Below are 25193 nucleotides of genomic sequence, written 5' to 3'. Positions count from 1 at the left end.
GAACTCCCTGGCCGTCTTAGGAGAGGGAAAAAAAAAAGCTGTCAATGGACCACTAGGGTAATGTGAAAATGAAATTAGGTGTCTGGCATTATGGCTTCTCTTAACTCTTCAGTCCTGTTTAGTGAAATACAGTATTCTATTAGGATCTTGAATGCTATGACTAACATGCTGTCTCAAATCAAAACTTTTCCAGAGTTTCTGGTGATGACCAACAGCCATGTACATAAAATAAGGTAGTAGAGGAAGCTGAGGTTACAGGGATGCAAAGCCCTCAACACCATATCCATTCATGGCGGCTCTAGGGAGCCAGAGGCCAGGCTGGCACTGGAGGGCCAGAGGGTTCCCACCTGTTGGTGCTGATGCCGAGTGGTCTGTTGCATCTAATGGTCCCCCTATCTCTGTCCCAGAGCTTTCCGAGAAGCTAAGCGTCAGACTTACCATTTTATTTAGGTATTTGCCAAGTGGCCTGGCCCACCAGTCCAGAAGTGATAGAGGAGAGCCTCAAGAAGCACTTCTTTCAGTGCCCCTCTCAAAGTTCAGAGCAGCTGGGCTTCCCAGAGAGCCTGGCTGTTGTAAGAAAGCAGCCTGCAGCCGTCCACACACCAGAACCTTTAGTTCTGCCACACAGGAGCGCCGGGATTTTCCAAGAAGAGTGGGCGGGCGGCAGTGGTGGTGGTGGTGCCAACCCTGAAGCACTGGCGCACTATGCTAGAGCGGGTGGAGAAATTTGTGTCGCCACTCTACCACGACTATAACCTCTGTGACCCGTCAGGGCACCAGCTGGCCTGGTTCACCGGCCTCAGCCTTACTTTCTGTGGTTAAACCCAAGCTACAGCCACCTGGACTGAGGGATAAAGTGCCCGCCCTCTATGGACAGGGCATGGCCAGGAGGAGGGACCGGGGAGGCTGTGCTATGGAACAGCCATCTCCAACGTGGATCGAAGGACTCTGCGTTCCACTGCCAGGTGGAAAGCTGACTTTGAGCGCGTGCCCGCTGGCCCCTCCATGCCCAGGCTCTTTGGGGACAGCTGCCCGATGGCCGTGCTCTCCAGTTTCCTGACAACCTGGCTTCCCTACCAGGAGGCAATCCAGCAGGACTTCTGCCCTGCGCAGGTCGGTGACAGCTTTGGACCCACGTGGGTAATGCCCAGAGGCAGGGCCCTGCCAGTGGTCGCCCCTCTGGGCTGGCTCACTCCTAAGGACCACACCTCCATTGTCTGCCCCTGGTCCCTCAGATTTAATGAAAGAGTTCATTTTCCCCTTTCTCCCAGTCCCTGGACGCCCCTTAGGAAAGGCACTCAAGGACGGATCACACTCCTCTGGCTCTGCCTCTTTCCCTCACCTTACTCCCTTCTTGTCCATCAAATCTGATTACCTTGTAATGCACAGAGAAAGCCTCAAGCCCCTACTGACCCTTAATCCAAGAATACTATTTCAAAAGGAAAAGGGCTCCCATCTAAGTGACTCTCTTGCAGATGGTGGACCTGGTTCCAGGTGGAGCTGACCATCCTGGAGGCATGGGTAGGTCAGGAAGTTCACCTTCGTTGGGAAAGCTATGGAGAGGGCCTGGTGTGGCATGATGGGGAACCAGTTCAGGTAAGGAGCCTTGGCCCAGAGACAGCATAGCCACATTTCAGTTCTGGTCTCTGGAAAAATTAGAGTTGGCTGAGTGGCTCTGCCTGCAGAGTGGTAGAAGGATTTGAGGACTGGGGAGGTTGCTGTTTGAGCCCCTGTGCTTGGTTAGGTCCTCTCATATAGGGTAAATTAAATGGATGGTGTTTGGGTCACAACATAATTAGTGCTAAATCAACCTTGCCACTTACTGCCCACCTTTTTTTTTAATGTATTTTTATTGATTTCAGAGAAGGGAGAAGGATAGAGATAGAAATATCAATGATGAGAGAACCATTGATCAGTTGCCTCCTGGGAATCCAGCCCACAACCTGGACATGTGCTCTGACTGGGAATTGATGCTCAACCACTGAACCACACCAGCTGGGTTGCCCACCTCATGCTAGGCTGAATATGGTTATTAATCATAATAAGTATAGCAGTTTCATTTATTAACCCCTTGCTAGGTGCCAGACTAGTGGCTTTACAGACCACATCTCTTTAGTTCTTAATAAACAGTTTTTTATTATGTATAATACTAGAGGCCCAGTGCACAGGGGGGCAGGGTTTCCTCAGCCCAGCCTGCACCCTCTCCAATCAGGGACATCCCTCTCGCAATCTAGGGCCGCTGGCTCCTAACCGCTCACTTGCCTGCCTGCCTGATCGCCCCAAACCACTCTGCCTGCCTGCCAGATCACCCCTAACTGCCTCTGCCTGATTGACCCTAACCACCTCTGCCTGCCTGATCACCCCTAACTGCTCCTCTGCCGGCCTGATGGTCCCCAACTCTCCTCCCCTGCAGGCCTGATCTCGCCCCCAACTGCCCTCCCCTGCCACCCAGTTTGCCCCCAACAGCCCTCCGCTGCCGGCCTGGTTGCCCCCAACTGCCATCCCCTGCTGGCCTGGTTGCCCCCAAATGCCCTCCCCTGCAGGTCTGGTCGCCCCCAACTGCCCTTCCCTGCCGGCCTGATCTCACCCCCAAGTGCCCTCCCCTGCTGGCCTGATCTCACTCCCAACTGCCCTCCCCTGCGGACCTGGTCACCCCCAACTCCCCTCCCCTGCCACCTGATTGCTCCCAACTGCCCTCCCCTGCCGGCCTGACCACCCCTAACTGCCTCTGCCTCGGCCCCCACCACCATGGCTTTGTCCAGAAGGAAATCGGACGTCCGGAAGATAGCCGGTTGACCCAGTCTAATTAGCATATTACCCTTTTATTAGTATAAATTATTAGTATAGATAGATTATATAGGATAGGATTGCTTAAATGGAGGGGAATGTCTCTTTCAGCAGGAGGAGATTCTCTTGGCAGACAAAAATACATAATCCCTATATCTGGACTGATAGCCAGCCATATGCACCGGTCATTAAAAAATTGAACCACTTTCTTACACCTTACGCCAAACAGCTGTTGCCCTTAAAACCCCTCCTTAGTTTCCACCTTAGGTTCTGCCTTCGCAGTTCACCCAGATTAGGTTTTGATTGGTTGGTTTCTATGCCAGTCAGCATCTCTGAGCCTATCTCCGGGCCTCTCTCTGGGCCTGATCCACAGCCTCCGTGGCAGCTGCGGATCAGGCCCTGTCTCTCTCTCTGGGCCTGATCTGCAGCTGCCACGGCAGAGGCAAGTACGTTAGGCCTCTGGCCTGGCCCCAGCTGGGCCAAGGGCCTAACAACCTCACTGTGCCCACCTGCCAGCCGCCAGCCTTACTGTGATAGCCTGTGGGCTGAGGGGGAGGGACCAAGAGGTGCTCCATGCACTTCCTGGTGACCAGTCATCCGTCTGGTCGTTTAGGTTGTGACAGCCCCTGGCCTTTTATAATGTAGATATATAATGGGGGGAAACTTTCAAACATCTCCCCACTACCCCATCCCAATTCCCCAGGTATAACCACTATTAAACACTATTAAGTGTCTTGCTTATGCATCTAACAGTATCTTTATCATCCTATGTGGTTGGTCTTTATAACTGCAGATTAAGAAGATGAGATAAATAGAGGTTAGTTCACTTGTTCAGTTTGCACATCTTCCATTCCAAGTGGACTTTCAATCTCAGGTAGGATTCCTACCTGTATGACAAAGCCCTCTCTCCCTCCCTCCATTGGCTCAACACATGTCTCCTGAATGCCCTCTCTGGGCCAGGCCCTATGCTAAGCACTGGGAACATAGCAGGAAATGAGACAAGCCTGACCCTAACTTTATAGAATTTCCCTTCTGATACTTATTCAGGGGTACAGAGGCCACTGGGAGCCATATCCAGATCTTTTGATGCCTGCCCAAGACCCATCTCATAAGACCAAGGGCTTTTCTGCTGGTGCTATTTGGTGGTCATGGTACTGGCTGCCATGGGAATGGGGCACTTGCAAGCAAGGGTCCTTGATTTATCAGTCTTGGCCTTGCCTTGGAAAAGAAGCCAAAGCTGGAGTCTGAGCAAAGGGTTTTGAATTCCCTTAGCTTATGTTTAACATGAACTGTCCAAAAACCTCAGGCCCTGTCTCTTTCACTGTACTCCCACCGCGTTTGATCAAAGAAAGGGAGAAGAGCAGTTACATCCTGATTGAGAGGCTGGGAGAAGGAGACCCTTGGAGGTGAGTGAATCCCAGCACTGGTTGACCAAGGCTATGGGGGAGAGGACATCAGTAGGGGAGGACACATTAGTGGGAAGCCCAGAATGATCTTGGAAACACACCTACTCCCAACACAAATCTTCAGTGTTTGTTTTTTAAAAGCAGGATTTTTTTTCTTCTGCCTATAAAAATGTTTGCCGCCTTGTGGTAAATACAGAAAAGTACAAAGAAGTAAATACCTCCCATTATCCCACCACCTAGAGATGACCATTATTTATATCTCAGTATTCATCTCAGGAATTCTTCCCGGTGTAGTTTTTACTAGTTTAGGTTATATTTCCTTGATATTTGTATCCTGAATTTTTTCATTCCATATTATAACATGGACATTTATTACACCATTAAAAACTTTCTTAGACATTATGATTTTATGTTATAGTATTTACTGAATACTGTGTATCTGATTCTTCCAGACACTGGGACTGTGATGGTGAGTGATATGGTCTTCTACGGCAAGAGGACTCATACATACACAATTGCAAAACTGGTGAGGGCTCTGAGAGAAAACCCTCGGAGCTCATGTGAGAACTCTGTTCCAGACTGAGGTGAGGGGTGGGAGGAGGAATAGGGAGGGCTTCCCCGAATAAGTCATCTGTGGTTTCTGAAGACTGAGGAGAACAGTGCCAGAACCCAATATGAGGCTACAAAGAACAGCCTGCTCTGTGTTGGCTGATGGGTCTTTGCTCTGGGAAATCCGAACATGTTTTCTTTCTTTTTTTCTTTTTTTTTTTAAATATATTTTATTGATTTTTTACAGAGAGGAAGGGAGAGAGATAGAGAGTTAGAAACATCGATGAGAGAGAAACATCGATCAGCTGCCTCCTGCACATCTCCTACTGGGGATATGCCCGCAACCCAGGTACATGCCCTTGACCGGAATCGAACCTGGGACCTTTCAGTCCGCAGGCCGACGCTCTATCCACTGAGCCAAACTGGTTTCGGCTCTTTTTAAAAAAGTATGTTTTTATTTATTTCAGAGAGAGGAAAGGAGATGGAGAGAGAAATAGAAACATCAATGATGAGAATCATCAATCGGCTGCCTCCCGCATGCCCCCTACTCGTGGTCAGGCCCCAAACCTGGGCATGTGCCCTGACCGTAATCTACCTTGACCTCCTGGTTCATGGGTCGACAACCACTGAGCCACACTGGCTGGGCCAAACATGTTTTTAATGTGCAAAGATGGTTCTGAGTCCCATTGTAAAGACAGCTTTGGTAAAAAAAAAAAAAAAAAAAAAAAAAAAAGGCTAAACCAGGGGTGGGCAAACTTTTTGACTCGAGGGCCACAATGGGTTCTTAAACTGGACCGGAGGGCCGGAACAAAAGCATGGATGGAGTGTTTGTGTGAACTAATATAAATTCAAAGTAAACATCATTACATAAAAGGGTACGGTCTTTTTTTTTTTTTAGTTTTATTCATTTCAAACGGGCCGGATCCGGCCCGCGGGCCGTAGTTTGCCCACAGCTGGGCTAAACAGTAGCATCACACAGTTTCAGAATGAGTTGCTCTTCTTGCTAATAATAGAGCTTTCATCACCATATGGGTTCAGGCTGGTGCTTCTCTGACCCTCTTGTATATGAACTTGACATACTCTGGGATCCTGGAGGTAAATGGGGAGGGGTCATCTGGATGCTGCCTCTGTCCTCCCTCTTCAAGCCCCCAGAGGTCTCTGCCAGTCCCTTGGCCTATTACTGCCTCCCCATGTTTGTAGCCTGACCCTCTACGTGGAAGTCGCCTTGGGACCCAGGAAGGGCACCATGATTGCAGACCCAGAGAAGATGTTCCAGGTGAGCCGGGCTGAGCTGGACATTGCCCTGGAAGCACTGTGTAAACCTCAGCAAGTTCTTGCCCATCCTGGGCCTCGTTTGAAGTAATAGAGATGGGGGCTTAAGTGCAGGGGTGGTTTTCTAGGTAGGGTCAGGGGTTCAATTCTGAACTTGATGAGTTTTCAGTGACTGTGAGGCTTATGGGAAATCCATATTTTTTAACAGGTTCCCCAAGGTGTTGATTCTGATGTTTTTGGACCACAGAACAAGGGCTTTCTCTGCTATGCCAAGGTGTGGGGAAGAGGGTGGAGGCTCTGGACTGGTAAGGAAGGAGAGGCTGTAGTGCTTCATATAGGACAGCTGACAAGGCATGATCCATCTTGAGGAGCTGTGCACTCTATTCTGGGATATCCCTCAGTATGTGTTGGGGATCCTCTCTAAGGGATCCTCTCCAAGGGTGTCTAAACCTCAAGGGCAAGGCTATTCTAGGGCCTGGGGCCTCCATTTCCTGACCTGTAAAATTAACCTGATAGCTCTGGTTGCCTTCCTATCCCACTCCTACTGCCACCTAGTAGGACTGATTTGAAGTGGTAGCTCAGGAGGGATATCACAGGGCTTTGCAGGGAAAGGGGCCTGAGAAGCGCTAGGAAGACCCTAGAGCGGGGGTCCTCAAACTACGGCCCGCGGGCCACATGCAAATACAAATATTGTATTTGTTCCTGTTTTGTTTTTTTACTTCAAAATAAGATATGTGCAGTGTGCATACGAATTTGTTCATAGTTTTTTTTAAAACTATAGTCTGGCCCTCCAACGGTCTGAGGGACAGTGAACTGGCCTCCTGTTTAAAAAGTTTGAGGACCCCTGCCCTAGAGCATATTACTGTCTCTTTCACTGTACTCCCACCACGTTTGACCAAAGAAGGGGAGAAGAGCGAACCTTTTGAGCTCAGTGTGTCAGCATTTTGAAAAACCCTAACTTAACTTTGGTGCCGTGTCACATATAGAAATTTTTTATATTTGCAACCATAGTAAAACATATTTTTATTTTTGATATTTACTTTATATATTTAAATGCCATTTAACAAAGAAAAATCAACCAAAAAAGAGTTTGCATGTCACCTCTGACACGCGTGTCATAGGTTCGCCATCACTGCCCTAGAGACCCAGGCTAGGCCTGGTCAGGGTGCTGGGGGACAGAGGTGAGGCTGGAGATCTATGTGGAGCTGGGGACCTTGCTGCTCTCCCTCCACTCTCTGTCCCCCTCCCCATCTAGCCTGGCTTTGGCCCTTCAAAGAGACTGCGGAAATGTGCCCGGAGCTGGGTAACAGCCGTGCAGCTTATGGAGCGGAACCCTGAGTTCATCTTTGCCTGCTCCCAGGTCAGAGGGACAGTCATGTGGAGACACCAGAAACCCAATAGGTCTAAAAGTGAGGTTCTGAGGGCCTCCCCAGACTCAACTGCCCACTGCTCCCCAGATACTTGGCCCTAGGTAGGGTTCTTGTTACTCTAGGCACAACTCCTACCCCTTCTGCCTCACAGGCACAGCAGCTTGAGTAGGTAAAGAACCACTACCCTGGCCTGTATGCCTGGCTCCAGGAGTTTGCCTGCCATGGGCAGTTTGTACCCTTGGGAGGCACCTGGGTGGAGATGGTAAGGGCGGTCTGCATACCCTCAGCCTAGGGCTTTCTGCAGGCCCTTCACAACCTCTCTGTTGCAGCACTATTAGTCCTTGGACTTCCGAGCCCTGGGACTCCAAGAGGGAGAAGGGTCCCAAGTACTGTGACGGGCCGTCTGCATAACCCAGCCCAGAAGCTCCCTTCAGCAGATAAATGGCTGCAGGAAATAGATACTTCCTGGGTCAGAGCCATGGCTTCTCCTAAGGGGTGGGGTGGACCAAGTACCTGCATATTCCCCATCTGGTGCTGACCCTGACTGACTCCCTCTTCTCTCACTGCCAGGATGGGAACCTTCCCAGTGGAGAGGCGTTGGTGAGGCAGTTCCTGCAGGGCCAGAACTTCTTCCTGCAGGAGTTTGGGAAGATGTGCTTGGAGGTAGGCTGGGAGCTGCTATGGCTTCAGGCAGATGGGGCTTAACGTGGTGAGATGAGAGGTTGAGGCTTGGGCTGCTCTGCCAAGATCCTTGGTTCCTGTGCCTCAGAGGCCCTTTTCCTGCAGTTCTGGCTGCCAAACACATTTGGCTACTCAGCACAGCTTTCCCAGATCATGCGCAGATGTGGCATCAGACACTTCCTGGGCCAAAAACTGAGCTGGAACTTGGTGAACTCCTTTCCAGTGAGCAGACCCCAGTGGGTCATGTTAGAGTGGGCTTGGGTCCCACCTGACCCATTCATCTCTCCCTAGGCTTATTCAGGGGTCCTGGACAACTCACCCAACCCCCATCCAAATAGAGAGTGTGCCTGCTCCAGGGTCACACCAGGGTCAGGGCAGGACTGGAAGGCCCAACTCTGCCTCAGCCCTGACACTACTAGCCTCTACTTGTGTCTCTGCCTGCCTGTAGCACCATACCTTTTTCTGGGAAGGGCTGGATGGCTCCCGTGTGCTGGCCCACTTCCCACCTCATATGGAATAGAGGGCAGTGTGGAGGAGGTGAGAGGGTACCTAGAGACCAAGGTGGGGGCAGGGAGGTAGGCTGGAGAGGGCTGGGTGTCCTGTCCTAGACTGAACCATGCTGATCTGCCCCTGTTTCTCCAGGTACTAAAGACAGTGGCCAAAAACCGGGACAAAGGACGGACCAACCATAGTGCCTTCCTCTTTGGCTTTGGGGATGGAGGTAGTGGCCCCCTCAGATCATGGTAGACTGCTTGAAGCGGCCGTACAATACAGATGGCTGCCCAGGTCAAACCTGGCCCACTAATAGCCCTCACTGAGCTGCTAGCTTAGCCCTTGCTTTGAGCCCTTCTTTCTGCTCAACCATTTGGCCCAATCCCTCCGCTGGGCCTGTCCTGCTCCAATCCTGGTACATGGGCTCCTCCCAATTTCTACCTTGGGGGTGAGGTGGGAGAAAAGCTGAGGGTGGGAAGGGGCTTAAACTCATCAGAGAGAGAACTCTCCTGGGGTTTCCAGAGCTGGCTTCTTTCTGGGGGTGCTTCTTTCTTTGGGGGCTGGATCTCTTGTCTGCTCTGGTGTGGATCAAGGGTGAGTCATGTGGCCCCAAGGCTGGGAGACCCAGGCTCACATTCTCCCTCAGGGTGCAGCTGTCTTTTCTCCGGGATAGCTGTGGGTCAGAGAGCTCTTCTTGGAGCTGCATAATGGCACCTACACTACCCACCCCGCCCAGGTCAGGAGCTAGTCACTCAGCCGAGCAGGGAGAGTGTGCCCTTGATCTCTAGAGGGTCAGTAAAGGAAACAGGACAGACCCCCACCCCCAGATCTGGGAGAGGAGGCTTGTTCTTTGAGGAGAAGTTTAGAGAAGAGCAAGAGCTGCGTGGGTCAGGAGCCTAGAGGAGGCTTGCGCTGAGGGAGGGAGGTATTTGGGACATGTCACCCACAAGAGGCTTTATCCACGGGGCCCTGGGGAGCCATCAGGGGTTCTGAACCAGGGAGGGCTTTGGAAGGTATTCTGGGATACTTAAGCAGACTTTAGACCTGTGGTTCTCAACCTTCCTAATGCCGCGACCCTTTAATACCTCATGTTATGGTGACCCCCAACCATAAAATTATTTTCATTGCTACTTCATAACTGTAAATTTGTTACTGTTATGAATTGTAATGTAAGTATCTGATATGCAGGATATATTTAGGCGACCCCTGTGAAAGGGTCATTCGATCCCTAAAGGGGTCACGCCCCACAGGTTGAGAACCGCTGCTTTAGACTCACCCTCCTCGCTGGCTGGGGCTCAGATCAAGAAAGGAAATCGGGAGTGTGAGCGCATCCTGCGTGACGTGGAGCTGCTCAGCAGTCTGGCCCTGGTCTGTAGTGCCCAATTTCTACACCCACAGCCCACCTGCAGGACCTCTGGAGGTCAGCCTGGTTTTGCCCCCTGTCACCCACCTGATTTCACCCGAGAAACCTCTGTGGCTGACCTTCCCAGCCTTCATTCTTCCCAGCATCCTGGCCTTCCCCATCCCTGCCCTTGGCCCCTGCATACTCCTGATCCTGAACGAGTTCCATGATGTGGTGACTGGAAGCTGCATTCAGCTGGTGGCAGAAGTAGCCAAGTGCCACTACAAAGGTTAGGCTGAGAACATTCCCGCTGCTCTCTCCTATGGGACACTTGGGTCATCCTACCTAGACCCATTGCCCACTCATGACCAACCAGTTTCTCCTTAGACATTCGTTTCCATGGCAATACACTGCTCAGTGCTGCGGCTGCAGCCCTGTGAGCTGGGGAGCCAGGTGCCCAGGACCTCCTCATTGTAAATACCCTGCCTTGGAAGCCCACTGGAGTATTGGCCCTGCCCAGGCCTGACAGGACCCACAGCCTGGATAGGAGCTGGGGAGAGGGGTCGCTACTACAGCAGGAGTCCAGACCGAGAGTTGGGGACACTCTCCTGGGAATCTCTGCCCTGAGGTGCCCCAGGCTGGAGAATAGCAGTAGCAGTATCCCCCCATCCCAGAGTGAGGCTCCTGAAAATTCAGGGAGGCTGCACTGATGTCCAGGCCTCATCCCTAGCCCTGGTGACAGTGCCCAGCATGGGTTATACTCCTGCTCCTGCCCCTACCTCACTGCAGCCCTGCAGCCTGTGTTTGTTGTGCAAGAGGTGAGTGCTGGCAAGTCCAGGTTGGGCAGGGCTGGGAAGGGGCTTAACAACATGGGGGTTCTGAGCTTCCCAGGCTGGAGTAAGTGGTAAGGCAGCTGGAGTGGGGGGCTATTGGTTGTGGGAAGCCCCTGCCAACTGTTTCAAGGCCCCCTTCTGCCAAGACTGATGGTTCTGTGACTCTGGACAACGGTGAGGCTGGACCCGACTGGCCGCCTGACATCCCTGGTGCTGGTAGTCTCCGGCAGGTGTCAGCCCCTCACTGCCCTCTCCCTGTCTGGAAGATGGTCCCAGACCCTATTCCCTTGGCCAGCACTGCCCTCAACAGCCCACCTGTGGCTCTGGGCTGGGATCCATCTCATGGAGCAGGGCAGGCTGGGCTGGGGAGATCCCTGTCCCCTAACCATACTCACCCTACCTCCCACCCCACCTTGAACTTCTAGAGAAACCAAGATCACGTTGTAAAGCTGCAGTCCCCATCTCCTTCCAGGGAGGCTGTTGCCAAAGGCACTGTGGGAAACCAGTTTGTGCTGTTTGATGATGTCCCCCTGTGCTGGGATGCGTGGGACATCATGGAGTACCACCCGGGACACGATGGGGGGTGGGCATACAGGCCTACTGGCCTCTCCATCAGCTGGCCCTAGCTCAGCACCTCCCGCACATCCCCCAGGAAGCCAGTGCTGAGCCAGGCAGGGACCCTAGCAGTGGGTGCTGAGGGCGCGTGCGGGGCAGCACCTGGTTCCTACTGCAGATCAGCCCCCACAGTCAGCTCAGCCAGGAGGTTGTACTGGACGTCGTTTGCCCTATGTCCACTTCCACACCGAAATAGTAGGGGATAGGGTGGTGGTTGCCTTTCCTAGGTGTGGCTAGTCAGGAAGGGCTAGCCCCAGGCCTGTGTGTGTGTCTCCCTCTCCTCACCCTTTACCCCCACTCCAGGTGCATGAAACCCACAAATTTCTGAAGGTGGAGTTCCCTGCCTGTGTGCAGAACCCCCAGGCCACCTATGAGGTTTAGTTTGGGCATCTGTAGCGTCCCACCCAATATACCACCTCTTGAGACTGGGCTTGATTTGAGGTCTGACATGGGTGGGGTGAGGTTTGGATTCTCCCTGGCTGGGGAGAGACTCTTTGTGTAGAATGGGTTGAGGAGGAGCAATATTTGCTGGTTCCTAACATGTGTGCCAGGCATTGTGCTAAATTCTTTATGTTTAGTTTGATACCCGTGCCTGTTTGGTGGGCTAAATACTATTCTCCCCATTTCACAGATGAGGAACTGAGGCATAGACAGTTTGGGTAGTGTCCAGGGCCTCTTATTGTGAGAACTGGAATTCAATCCCGGGGTCCCAGAGCTTGCCACTTTAGTGATGGGAGTAAAAGATGGGTCTGGGATGTGCTCTTCAGGTGTGGGCCCACAGCTGGATGGACCTGTTGGAGTACAGCTTTGGGCTGGCCTACTCAATGACTGCAAGTACAGAGCATCAGTTCGGGGCAGCATCCTCAGCCTCTCGCTGTGAGTGGTGTGCCCACCAGGCTCTGAGCCGGCATGGAGGTGTGGGTCTTCCCCTAGCCAGAACTCCAGCCCGGCCCATTCTCTCCTTCCCCGCAGCTTGCGGGCACCTAAGGCCCCTGATGCCACTGTTGGCGTGAGGCGCCATGAGTTCACATATGTGCTGATGCCGCACAAGGGTGAGTGCTGCCTTGCCCCTTCTCTGCTCTTCGCCAAACCTCGGTTTTTTTTCTACAGTCAGTGGGGGAAACAGCAGCTCTGTGCCCGCCCCTACCCCCTTTTGCACCACTGGTTCCTTTCCGGCCCTTGCCCAGGCTCCTTCCAAGATGCTGGCGTTACCCAAGCAGCCTACAGCCTCAATTTCCTGCTGTTGATGCTGCTGGAGTGCCTTCACTGTGTCTTCCTCCAGGTGGTGCTGGAGACCGTCCAGCAGGCAAGGGGTGAGATAGGGTGGGGCGGGGTCCTGGTTGGGTCCACCCTTGGCCCTGCCCACCACCCACTTCCCTCAGCAGACTGAAGCCAGCCCCCAAGGGCCACACACTGGTGCTCAGGCTGTATGAGGCCCATGGCAGCCACGTGGACTGCTGGCTGCAAATGTCGCTGCCAGTTCAGGAGGCCCTCCTGTGAGTGGGATGCAGGGAAGAGAGGAGCCCTGCCCTCACAGAGTCTTCATGGTCCCTCATGGTCTGCAGCTGTGACCTCCTGGAGCTGGCCACCTGCCCCTTAGGGACACTGGCCTAAAACTCACCTTTTCTCCCTTCCAAGTACAGTCTCTATGGCTCAAGCTGCAACCTCCACTGAACTGAGTCTCTAGAGGGCAGGATTTTTTTGTGGAAGGCTTTGGGGCCTGACTGCCTTTCCAGCCCTAAGCAACAATAAATCTTTGGCTCAGGAGCCCTGCTGGTAACTCCTGCTCTCTCCCCTTAAGGCAAGTCCTCAAGGCTGTGAGAAGAGAAGTCTTTCCTGGGCATTTGGGGACAGGGGCAAAATCTAAGGTGATCTGTGTGTGCAGCAGGGTCTGGGTTGCAGCCCCCACAAGTGGGGATATGGATGACCACAAGATAAGAGCATGAGATAAGAAGTCCCTCCCGTGTGTCAGCAGGCAGAGGGCCCGGGTCTGGGTGGGTTCCAACTAGCCCCCACTAGGAGGGGAGTACTAACTAGTCTGGCCAGGCTGGGGAGCAACCCCAGGCCCTGAGGAATCCTGGACTGGAGGAGCTATGGAGCCTGGGCTTCCTGAGAGGGGTCTCTGCACCACCTCTGAGGGCTGTCCCTGAAGAGGCAGACTATCCTATGAGAGCCAGGACCTTGAGGACTGTGACGGAGCCCAGTTTGCCTTGCTGAGGAGTTGGCCTCTTATACTCAGGGCCAGGCAACAGGCCTAACTAACTTGGCCAGCCCAAGAAGTTTACCAATTTATATTTTTAAAAATACAGCATTTTTCACATGGGCTTAAAAAATGGGGATGGTGGGCACAATTAAAAACATAGTTATGTGGGGAACAGCCACAAGGTCACAGGCATCTAGCCCCTTTAACCTGTTGCATGCTTCTAGAAAGCCACACAAGCCCCCAGATCCAAGGCAAGGCAGCGGGAAGGGATAGGTGCAAGCAAGGAGATCCTCCTGCTAAGAGGCTTAGGTCTCCTCAGGCTCCAAAGATGGGATGGCAGTCTATCTTTTAAGGTCTGCAGCAGCCTGTGGGGAGGACAGGTGAGGTGGCAACTCAGACCCCAGGTTGAAGATTGCCCGGACAGCCTTCCTTTCCACAAGTAACCTCTGCCCGTACTGCCATCCTTTCCTTCTGGAAAGCCCCGTTTGGTGGTGCCCCTTCCATCTCCAGAGGAAAATGCTCAGGAAGGCCCACCTGAGTTGGCCCTTCGCCCTCTCCTCTTCCCTTTCTCAGTGACTGGGGGGACTTTTGGGTCTTGGAGGCTGGTCCCCTCAGGCTGCTGGGCTGTTGTTTGCTCAGGAAGGCCTCTCCATGCCCTTCGTGTCCTGGAAGGGGCCTTGCTTGGGGGTGGATGATCCTGGATAGAGGAGAGACAGGTTCCTGAGATACTGAGCAGTTCAGAGGTTGGTTAGGACCCACCATCGCCCCCCATTGTTAACAGAAGACAGTTGTCCAAAAGTCTGGTTTGGGAGGTCTGGCCAGGGCAGGGGAGATTTCAGGGAAGAGTTAGGAGCAGGGAGCCATACCTCCACTCCATCCTCAGGACCCCGCTGTGCTCCGCTGGATTTCTTCTTATGGGACTTGCCCCCTGAAGGACACTGATGCTGGGGTTGCAAGGTCCTATGGCCTTGGGCCCTTTCTCCAGACTCCCACTTTGGGGTGACTCTTGGAGTGGGCACCAGAGACTGCTGCAACCCTTGCGGGCAACATATCCTTTCTGCTTTCTTAGCTTACTGTATTAGGAGTACCTTACCTTTGGGTGCCAGAGGTCCAGGATCCCCCTAAAATGGAACAGGGAATATTCAGGAATCAGCCCGGTTGGGACAGGGGTCATTTTCCCTTGGAGAAGCAGGACTCACACCTATCTTTCCAGGTTACTGTAATCCTCCCCTAGGAAGCCTCTCACTACCCACTCCCTGCCAGGTCAGAGCCAACATCAAGGCCACCCTGCTTTGTGCTGCTCTACTAGCTGGGACCCTGGGATTCAGAGGAGGGGAGAGGCATAACATAGGGAAGGCCTAGAGACCCTCAGGGACAGTGTAAACTTGGGGGTCTAGATAGAGATCCCATCGCCTGCCTGGCTGTGACCCCAGGTCTCTGCCACACCCGCCTCTTTGGGATTTCTGTTTGCCTGTGTGAGCATTAGGACCCAAACCTGGAACCAGATGGTACGGCCGTGCCGGTCCCGCAGGGAGCGCATGCCCACCATGCCATAGCACCGCAGCCAGGCTCTAAAGGGTGCAAAATCCTCCTCCCCTCTCGCTTGCCCATAGCCCTTGCCGCCTGTGGACAGAGGAGCCAGACAGAGGTTAGAGGGCTAGAGGGCAGACTGAGGCTGGGAGGAGGGGGAGCCTGATGGACTAAGTCAGGGGCCAAGGCTCTCCCTTCTCCAGCTGTGTGACCTCTTCTCCACTCTGGGCCATGGCTTGCTCATCCTGGAGTGGGGTTAATAATCCTTGCCCTGCCTGCCTCATGGGTAGCGTGGAGGACAGACACCTGACAAGTGAGGAGGCCTAGTCCATTTAGCAACAACTAGGTCTACAAACTTCCATTCCCCAGGCAGGGAACCAGGCCCTGAGAAGGGCAGCAATTGTCCCAGGGTTATACAATATGCCAACACAGGTAGTTGGCCATCTTTGGCTCCCGGGCCTCACCCAGCTGGACCACTTCCTTGGGCACTGAGTGGCACAGCTCCAGCAGATCTGGGTTCTGCAGCTTGGCCTTGATCTTCTGGCTCAGGGTCAACTTGGGGCTCTGGAAAAGGGGCAGAGCCACTCAGAAGGCAGCTGATCCATCAGGAGCAGATCTCCTCTGAGCTTGGCAGGACTCAGAGATGGTTCATTCCCCTCCTCCCCAACACACACACACACACACACACACACACACACACACACACACACACACACATTATAGAGAAGGAAAAACTAACAGCTGCTTGGGTTACACGAGACACCAGACCCAGCCCATAATCCTATCAGGCCTCACTGGTAGGTGAGTGTGCCTTCCTCCCCTGCACCCTCACCAGCCTGTGCTGCTTCAGTGCCTCCAGAACAGTGCGGGCCTTCTCAAAGGGGGGTATCCTCAGCCTACAATGGGATAGAAAGAGAGAAACATGCTAAGCAGTGGGAATGTGGGCACCCAGCTAACCCAGCCCTCGTGTCCATGGCCTGCATGCTAACCTGTATAGAATCTCTGCCCGCAGATAGTTGCCAATGCCATTGAAGAACCTCTGGTCCAAAAGGGCCTCACAGATGGGCCGGTCAAAGACCTTGTCTGCCAGGTTTCGTAACACATTCTCCCTGGAGGGACACGGTCTGGGCACATGAGACCCATTCTGCCCTCCCATCCCCCCTCCTTGCCATGGATGAGGGATAGGAACTGGGAGAACCTGCTCCTTGGGAGAACCTGCTCCTCGGTATAAGGGGAAGGAAATTGGGAGTCTCAGTTTCCCTTTTCCAAGCCTCAGTGCTATTTTGGCAGGGATAACCTCAGTTTCCCTATCTGTTAAATGAGAACAATATGGAATTTTAATTCATTACAAAGGTGAAAAATTCCAATCAAAAGCAACGAGTTCAAGGGAACACACGAGTCTTATCTGTTGTGTGAATGCCACCAGAGGATACCAGACTCCAGGCATTTTTGAAAGCAAGGTGATCACGGGACTTCAGGTGTGCCTACAATTTACAGCTCCCTATCTAGGACTTCTGAATGTTTAGATACGAAGAGTTAACATTGAAGAGTCAATTCTTCTCCAGACCTCATAAAGATTTTATGAGGCTAGTACTAGCTCACCCAGCAAGTGCGTGGGAGTAAGGGCTCCAGCAATCCTTGCCCCACCTCTAAGGTCATGGATCTCTCCTCAACATTGTGAAGAAGAAATGTATCTTGTTTCTTTGTGGAAAAGGGTCATGGCAAGACTGACTCAGTGATGGGCCTGAGAAGCATCTGAAACAGGGACCAGAAGACAGTTCTGGGGTAAAGGAAAGAGCAGAAGGTTAGCCTGGTGACTAGCTCTCTAAAGGCTCCCCAGCTTATAGGACCAAGAAAATAACTGAGATGCTCATTCTGTGAGAGAAACCTCAGATCCAGCTAGCCAAGAGTTAACCTGAGAGCCAGCCATGCAGCGCTCTAGAGCAGTGGTTCCCAACATGGGGCACACAACCCATAGGGGGGCAACTTGATTTTTAAGGGGAGCAACTCGAGAATGAATTAACAGTGAATCTTTGGTATTTCTTATGGTTCTAGGGGCCTCATATACAGTATATAAATATATATTGACATATTTGTGCATTTCAGTTCTCTATGTTTTGAAACTTTATTTGCAATTTTTTCCATATCACTTCATATTATTACTAGAGGCCCGGTGCACAAAAATTTGTGCACTCGGGGGGGGTCCCTCAGCCCGGCCTGTGCCCTCTCGCAGTCTGGGACCCCTCGAGAGATAACGACCTGCTGGCTTAGGCCTACTCCCGGGTGGCAGAGGGCAGGCCCAATCCCTAGGTGCAGCCCCTGGTCGGGCTCAGAGCAGGGCTGACTGGGGAGTTGGGGCGCCGCCCCCTGTCATGCACAGAGCAGGACGGTTAGGGAGGTTGCGATGCCACCCTCAGTCACGCTCAGGGTAGGGCTGATTGGGGGGTTGGGGCACTGCCCCCTGTCACACTCAAGGCAGGGTCGATGGGGAGGTTGTGGCGCCACGCCCTGTCACGCACAGAGCAGGGCCAATCAGGGCGTTGGGGCACTGCCCCCTGTCACGCACAGAGCAGGGCCCATCAGGGGGGTTGGGGCTCCTTACCCTGTCACGCACAGAGCAGGGCCAATCAGGGGGTTGAGGAGCTCCCCCCTGTCACTCAGAGTAGGGCCGATAGGGGAGTTGGGGCACCGCCCCCTGTCACACACAGAGCAGGTGGATCAGGGGGGTTGGGGCTCCGTACCCCGTCAAGCACAGAGCAGGGCCGATCAGGGGGTTGAGGAGCTCCCCCCTGTCACTCACAGAGTAGGGCCGATAGGGGTGTTGGGGCACCGCCCCCTGTCACACACAGAGCAGGGCGGATCAGGGGGTTGGGGCACCACACCCTGTCACACTCAGGGCAGGGCCGATGGGGAGGTTATGGCTCTACCCTGTCACACACAGAGCAGGGCCCGTGGGGGGGGTGAGGGGGGTTGGGGTTCCACACCCTGTCACACACAGAGCCGCAGGGCGATCAGGGGGTTGGGGAGCTCCCCCTATCAGGCACAGAGCAGGGCTGATCAGGGGGTTGGGGCGCCTTCCCCTGTCACGAATAGGGAGGTTGTGGCCCCGCGCCCTGTCACACACAGAGCTGCAGGGCGATCAGGGGGTTTGGGCACTGCCCCCTGTCACGCTGATCCTGGTGCTGGGAGGCCTCGCGGCTCTGCTGATCCCGGTGCTGGGAGGCATATTACCCTCTTACTATATAGGATAGAGGCCTGGTGCATGGGTGGGGGCTGGCTGGTTTTCCCTGAAGGGTGTCCTGGATCAGGGTGGGGGTCCCCACTGGGGTGTCTGGCCAGCCTGGGTGAGGGGATGATGGCTGTTTGCAGCTGGTCACACACCCTTCAGGGTGGGGGTCACCACTGGGGTGCCTGGCCAGTCTGGGTGAGGGGCTGAGGGCTGTTTTCAGGCTGGCGGGTGACTGAAGCTCCCAACTGCTCCTTTTTTTCTTTTTTATTCTGGGCTAGCTTTAGCTCTGGCTCTAGCTCTGAGGCCTCTGCTGCTGAAAGCAGGTATCTGGTTTGTTTGGGTTCTATAATCGAAACACTGTATCAACTCCAGCTCTGAGATCCCGGCTAGCTGAAAGCAGGTTTCTGGGGTTTTGTTTAGCTTCTATATTTGTAACAATGTTTCAAACTGCAAGCTCAGAGGCCGGCAAGGCAGGCGGGGAACGTTGGTTTCCTCCGTCACTGAAGCAAGCAAGTCTCATGTTCGCTTCAAGCTGCCTGGCTGCCAGCCGCCATCTTGGCTGGCAGTTAATTTGCATATTGCCCTGATTAGCCAATGGGAAGGGTAGTGGATGTACGGCTAATTACCATGTTTCTCTTTTATTATATAGGTTTTTTAAAACAATTTCTTAGTGATTTCTTCCCCAGGAGAGGTGAGTGGAGGAATCCAAGGCCACAGATGTTTCCCTGTGGGTGCACTTGGGGTCCTGCCTAGGAAGGCCAGGAGTCAACTGCCTCCTGTGGCACCAGACATGCCCTGACCCACAGTGGGCAGCTAAGTCTCACTAAGGGTCAAGTGAAGGTGGGCAGTCCCCAAGGTAGGGAGGATCTACCAAATGTGCTCCAGGCCTTTGCATCTGTGGTGCTGGTCAGTTTGAATGTTCTTCCTCTAGAGCAGTGGTTCCCAACCTTTTTTTAGCCACGCCCCACCTGAGCATCTCTAAAATCCTGGTGCCTCTCCCCCCTCCCCTGTGACATAATTCTTATTATTGACGTGGAGGAAGCCTAAAAGGCCACTAACTTGGTCTAAACAAGCTTCCAAAGAACATGGCATCCATGAAAGAGAAAAATAAAAGAATGAAAGGACAGTTGAAGTACTGAGGAAGAAATCACTAAGAAATTGTTTTAAAAATAATAATATGAAGTGATATGGAAAAAATTGCAAATAAAGTTCCAAAACATAACTGAAATGCACAAATATGTCAATATATATTTATATACTGTATATGAGCCCCTAGAACCATAAGAAATACCAGATTCACTGTTAATTCATTCTCGAGTTGCCCCCTTAAAAATCAAGTTGCCCCCCTATGGGTTGTGTGCCCCATGTTGGGAACCACTGCTCTGGAGCTTTGCATGGCTGGCTCTCAAGCAGGTCTCAGCTCAAATGTCACTTCCTAGAATGTGATCTTTCCTAATGTGCCTCCCCTTATCCCCTTCCTGGCCAAAAGTCATTCTCTCCCACTTGGATTTGGATTTTTTAGAAATGTGTCTATATGAATTAATCTAGTTTGTTTCCTTGTCTTCCCTGCCCTGCCTGAACTTCAGCCCTTGATCTCTGCTGTTCCCCAACACCTATAGCGGGGCCTGGCACAAAGCAGAGACTCATACACATTTCCTCTTTAGAGGAAGAAAAGTGGCTGACACTGCCATCGTAAGTGACCTGCATCACATCCCAGGTAGAAGACAGTCAGTGAGGAGACGATGAGACACAGACCAGTGGGCAGACAATGTGGGAGACCACAAAACCTGATGCAGAAACCATGTCATTAGGCAGTTCCCTCCCCACTACCTTGAAAACCTTCCTTCCGGCTCAGCCTCCCTTCTTTTATGTTGTTAAAACCCTCTACCTTTCTAAGGGCCTCCTGAGGGCACCAAGAAGCAGTGTGGGGCACTGATCCAGCCTCAGCTCTCACAGTAACTGTCTATGTCTTCAGGGCATGCCTACCTATTCACCTCACCCCTACCTCCTCCCATATCAGTTTTGGGTTTTCATATCCATTAGCTCAGGGAGCTGTCTCCAGGGAAATACACTGTCTTGGTCTACAGAGGAAGGAAGGGAGGCTCAGAAGGGTCTGGGACTTGCCCCTCACCTACCTGAACTGTTCATACTCCAGCAAGACGCATGGCCCGCGGCCTGGTTGCCACTCGCCCGTGAGCTCCCAGTGGCCAAAGCGGCGGATGTCCACGAAGCAGAGGGTGAGTTGGGGACCAGGAGGAGCCGTGTAAAAGCGCAGATGGGCATGGGGTGGTAATGCATTGCTGGGTGCCAGCTGGAAGGATCCAGACATGCCAAAGTGGAAGATGAGGGCCAGTGGCTCCTGTGGGGGCTGGGCCCCAGGCAGGGGGCTCAGTGTCAATCGAAGCTCCTTGCCACGGGCTGAGGCTGAGATGTAGTAGGCACTGCTCTCAAAGGGCACCTCAGGGTTGCGGCTGATGGGTGACTTCTCCACACACCCGCCAAACACCAGCCCCCTGCATGCCTCGTTCACAAACTGGCTGGCCAGATGCAGCTCAGGGCCCTCAGGCATTTTGTTGGGGGAGGATGGCTGTAAGTTAGAACAGGTGTGCACCTTGTGAGAGAGGATTCATCACCCCCATTTCACAAAGGAGGGCCCTGCCAATCAGGGGATCATGGACAGCTGGGTTTGGCAGAAAATTCTGCTGGCCTGGCCACAGCCCTTGGCCCCCAACTGAAAATGCTGGGAAAGCCCATGGCACTGGTAAGTTCAGGCTGGGAGAGCGTGAGTGCCTTTATTAACCTCCCATGAATCCTCGCTGCTTTTAGAATAAAGTCCAGATCCTTCCTGGGCCCATGTTGTCATCTCATTTCTTCCCAGGCTCCCCCTCACTCACTTGCTCCAAGCGCACTGCTCTCTCACCCCCACGCCTTTGCCTCTGCTGTCCCTTCAGTCTCGGAGCACTTGAGCCACCCTCCCTGGTCACCCTTCCGAAGTAGCCTCTCCACCCCAGCAGCCACCAGACACGTTTTCTTTTCTTCATGGCACTCCCAAATCTGAAATTGGCTGTTGTCTGCCTCTACCTCTCCAGTGAACGCTCAGCTTGTTCACCGCACCGCTCAGAACCGACCTCATCTGTTGTCATAATCCCTGAGGGAATGAGCATGACCGCACCTGGGAGTTGGGAGCTGGGAAAACTAACGTTCAGAGAGGCTCAGCTGGCAGTGAGGACGAGTCAGGACAGGAGGAGGGGATGCAGAAGTCTCTAGGTACGTCTGCGCCTGGAAGGTCTCGCAGAGCTCCAGGCTAAAGGTCCAGGATCGAACAGGACACGCCCTGCTCGGCGCTTAGGCCCAAGGGGAACCTGCTCCACCTCCTCTCCTTACCCCTGGCCACCTGGCTGAGGAGGGGAGCTTGCCGCTTACCTCCCTCCCCCTCCACCCGCCTCCCCCACCCCGCCCCCCACACACCCCCGAGACGCTGAGGGATCGAAGGCGCAGATGTGGTCGGGCAGAGGGGCCCTTTAGCCAGGGCAGACTCCTTTCCCCTCCCATACCTTCAAGCAGTCTGGGACCCGGCACTCGAGAGGGTTCGCGCTGCTGGAAAAGGTGAAGGCCCAGATTCCTAGTTCTGCTGAGGGCGGGCACTCTGGCTCGCTCCCCCAATCCTTGTCACTCACTCCCGCTGCCTGTCCTCGGTACACCCTGGCTCCCTTGCTCCCCAAAGCCGCCAAATCCCATCCTCTCTTCAGTCTGCGATACGCACCCCGGAAGCCGTCTCCCGCCGGGTTACCTGCGCCCTACGTCCCTCTCCGCCAACCTGCGGCCACTAGGGGGTTGCAGTCCAGGGGCGGAGCCGTGCTGAAGAGCACATCCCAAACCGGTTGCTGCTCCAGCGCCCGCTGGGAAATGTAGTTCCTGGGGCAGGGGCCCAGGCCTTCGGGTTGGGGTCCCGGAGCTGAAGGTCCGGGGTGTAGGAAAGGCTTTGGGGCAGTCACCTGGCTGGGAAGATGGCGCCTGCGGGATCCGGGGTGAGGTCCGAGGTCCTGCGTCGCAGCTGTCCGTGGCTGGAGAAGTCACCAGGCTAGTGACAGGTCAGCACTCCCAGCCTGAAACAGCATCCCTGTCCCTAAGCAGAGGCTCCTGCCAGATGTGCGCAGGGAGCACGCAGGTGCGCGATAAACACAGGCCCTGGGGACCCAGTGGTGGCACTAAGTATCAACGCACAGTCACACATCACTTATAAACAGAATCATTACCGCCTGTGGGTAAGAAATGCAGCCAAGCAACAAAAAACAGGCGAGAAAGCAGAACCCACGACAGGTGGTTCTGTGGGGGTAGGGTCTCTCTGCAGTGACAGGCTGAGACCTCAGAAGTAGCCAGCAAAGAGTGGGGCTGGCACATGCTAGGGGAATCGGAGCCACCAACACGGCTGTGGGCAAGAGCAGCAAGATGCTGCATGCAGCACATTGACTACAGGATGAGGTGCACCCTGCAGAATGGTACTATATTGGCACCTTCACAAGGTTTTCGACAAGCATATGAATTTGATCCAATGTGATTGAGATGAATTCAATAAGTCAAGCAGAAAGAGAAGTGAGTACTCAGTCTGGAGCGGCTTCAAAGGGAAAACTTGGTCTCAATGACAGTAGAGGGACCTCCTCCCAAAGATACTGGCATTGCCCTAGTGCCACTTGCTGGAGCTACTGGGGGCCCGGGGATTGGTAAGGCTGCTGGCAAAGGCATCCTACCTGGTGTTCCCATGCCCCAGGTGTCTGCAGGACATGCCAGGCCAGTCCATGGGGCCATCCCAACTCTGCAAGAGGCACTGTTGCAGCTGCTGCCACTGCCAGTATTGCAGGGGCCCTAACCCAGTACAGACCTGGCCATGGGGGTCCTTCCCCACCTATGGGCTGAGGGACACCCCTCCAGGCATGATGGTCCCACCTCTTGGTATGAGGCTTCTCACTGGTCCCCCTAAGGGTATCCTCCTGGAGGAGGTACTTCAGTGGGCATATGCAGCCCCCTCCCCTAGGAATGTGAGGACTTCTTTGACCCCTGGCCACAGAGTTATGGAAGTAGCTTCACAGAGGCATGGGCCCAGTTCCCCAGGGCAATGTTACCACAGACCTATTTGTTTCTTACGATTTTGGAGTCTCAACAGATTGTTTGGTTTCCCTTACAGGGGCCCCTCCCCAAGGAATGCGCCCATCTTGGCCTTCCTCAGCTGTTTCTCAAGGTACTGTTCATAGTCCTTTTATTTCCATGTGGCCTGTGAAATAAATTTATAATAAAATCTTAAGATATATATATACATATATATATATATATATATATATAGAGAGAGAGAGAGAGAGAGAGAGAGAGAGAGAGAGAGAGAGAGAGAACATGCCAGATGAAAGGAATGGCCAGTGCAAAGGCCTGGAGGAAGGAAAGCAATGGGCTCATTGAAAGAAGGCCTGTGTGGCTGAAGTGTAACTGGGAGAGTGCTGGGAGGTGAGGACAGACCAAGCAAGGTCAGGTCAGGTCAGGCCTCAGGAGGCCTCTGTAAGTTTCTTCCTAAGTGTGCCTGACCAATAGTCATGATCTGCGCCCTTCATACTAGGACTTCTGACTCTTCCTTCCTTCATCTATTAATTCATTTATTTTGGGAGAAGTACTTTAAAGTAAATTAGACAAATTATGACATTTCATCCCTAATATTTCAACATGCATCTCTAAAAAGCAATTTCCTACAAAGCCACAATACATTTATCCAGTGATTTTCAACTTTTTTCATCTCATGGCACACATTAACTACGAAAATTCTGTGTCACACCAAAAAGTGTATTTTTTCCAATCTGACAAAAAATAGGTTTAACATTGATTCATTCACACTGGATGGCTATTGTTGTATTGGCTGTTGTCATGTTTTAATTTGACAATCTAAAGAAAAAGAGGTCAGTGCCCTGACTAAATAGCAGGAATTGCATGGCTTTGTTTTAAAATATACTTTTATTGAATTCAGAGAGGAAGAGGGAAAGAAACATCAGTGATGAGAGAGAATTGTTGATCGGCTGTCTAATGCATGTCCCCTACTGGGGAGCAAGCCCAAAACCCAGGCATGTGCCCTTGAAGGGAATCGAACCTGGGACCCTTGAGTCTGCAGGCTGATGCTCTATCCACTGAGCCAAACTGGCTAGGGCTGGAATTGCATGTTTTAAAAATTCTTGCAGCACACCAGCATGCCTCGGCACACTGAAAATCTCTGCCTTTATCATACCTAATAAAATTAACAATAACTTCTTAACATCATCTAACACCTAATCCACATTCAAATTTCTCTACTTGTTCCCAAAATGTCTTTTATAGCTATTTGTTCAAGGCAGAGTCCAACCAAGGATTATGTATTTTCTTAAAAAGTTATTCTTAGTATCCGAAATATCCAGTTTCATATCACAGTCACCTTTTACCATATGACTTTAGCATTCTTGATAATCCTGCCTCAATCAAGTACTTAATTAGGAGTCACAAAATGGTTATTTTCTAATTCTGTTATTCCATCAACATTAGTTGGAATTTTTTTGTAAAGACTAGGGCTATATGGTTATGCTGAAATGCGAAAAAGACAGGATAAATGTTAAATTCCTTTCATTTAATGATCAATTTTCAGACTAAGAATTTGGTGCAATAACAACATCCAATGGTGACAAATTAGGATTGATTTGTGGGTGTGGTTTTTCTTCCTTTGGAGGGTCCAGGGACTTTTTATGGACTCAGATTTTATATTTATTTATTTATTTATTTATTTGGACTCAGATTTTAATTTTTTACACTCAACATCTTTAAATTCATTGCAGTCAACATCTTTAAATCCATTGCAGTCCATATCCCTCCCTACCCCAACC

At 52.5% G+C, this 25193-nt stretch overlaps 2 protein-coding genes and 1 pseudogene across 3 annotated transcripts; 2 read left to right on the top strand and 1 right to left on the bottom strand.

The window, feature by feature from the left end:
- Positions 1–359: 359 nt before the first annotated feature.
- MAN2C1 (mannosidase alpha class 2C member 1) lies at positions 360–13026 on the top strand. The gene is given in 35 exon segments (XM_036334980.1): positions 360–369; positions 629–767; positions 1014–1136; positions 1476–1597; positions 4124–4193; positions 5943–6101; positions 6262–6290; positions 7270–7294; positions 7296–7374; positions 7536–7646; positions 7955–8047; positions 8171–8287; positions 8514–8571; positions 8574–8602; positions 8708–8795; positions 8798–8924; positions 9233–9293; positions 9857–9950; positions 9953–9977; positions 10103–10188; positions 10287–10435; positions 10623–10689; positions 10692–10717; positions 10879–10907; positions 10909–10962; positions 11205–11431; positions 11434–11508; positions 11511–11542; positions 11651–11788; positions 12115–12160; positions 12163–12223; positions 12320–12660; positions 12744–12843; positions 12913–12926; positions 12929–13026. Coding segments are annotated over 35 exon segments (3102 nt in total).
- On the bottom strand, positions 12612–23552 carry NEIL1 (nei like DNA glycosylase 1). Of its 2 annotated transcripts, XM_036349529.1 has the most exons (10): positions 21864–23549; positions 20445–20896; positions 16070–16189; positions 15913–15976; positions 15545–15644; positions 15046–15173; positions 14644–14671; positions 14417–14478; positions 14085–14247; positions 12612–13915 (listed from the first exon to the last, which is right to left on the bottom strand). In XM_036349529.1, the coding sequence occupies exons 2-10, from the start codon at positions 20876–20878 to the stop codon at positions 13899–13901; spliced, it is 1116 nt and encodes a 371-aa protein (XP_036205422.1). In that variant the 5' UTR covers positions 20879–20896; positions 21864–23549; the 3' UTR covers positions 12612–13898. The 2 variants fall into 2 exon arrangements, with proteins under 2 accessions (XP_036205422.1, XP_036205432.1); XM_036349539.1 differs by lacking the exon at positions 16070–16189 and having other exon boundaries at positions 21864–23552.
- On the top strand, positions 22317–23920 carry LOC118669085 (annotated as a pseudogene).
- The last annotated feature ends 1273 nt before the right edge of the window (positions 23921–25193 follow it).

The sequence above is a fragment of the Myotis myotis genome, unplaced genomic scaffold (genome assembly GCF_014108235.1).
Source record: "Myotis myotis isolate mMyoMyo1 unplaced genomic scaffold, mMyoMyo1.p scaffold_m19_p_1, whole genome shotgun sequence".
Lineage (NCBI taxonomy): Eukaryota > Metazoa > Chordata > Mammalia > Chiroptera > Vespertilionidae > Myotis > Myotis myotis.
The sequence above is the reverse complement of the archived record's forward strand: the minus strand, read 5'-3'. Positions and strand labels throughout refer to the sequence as shown.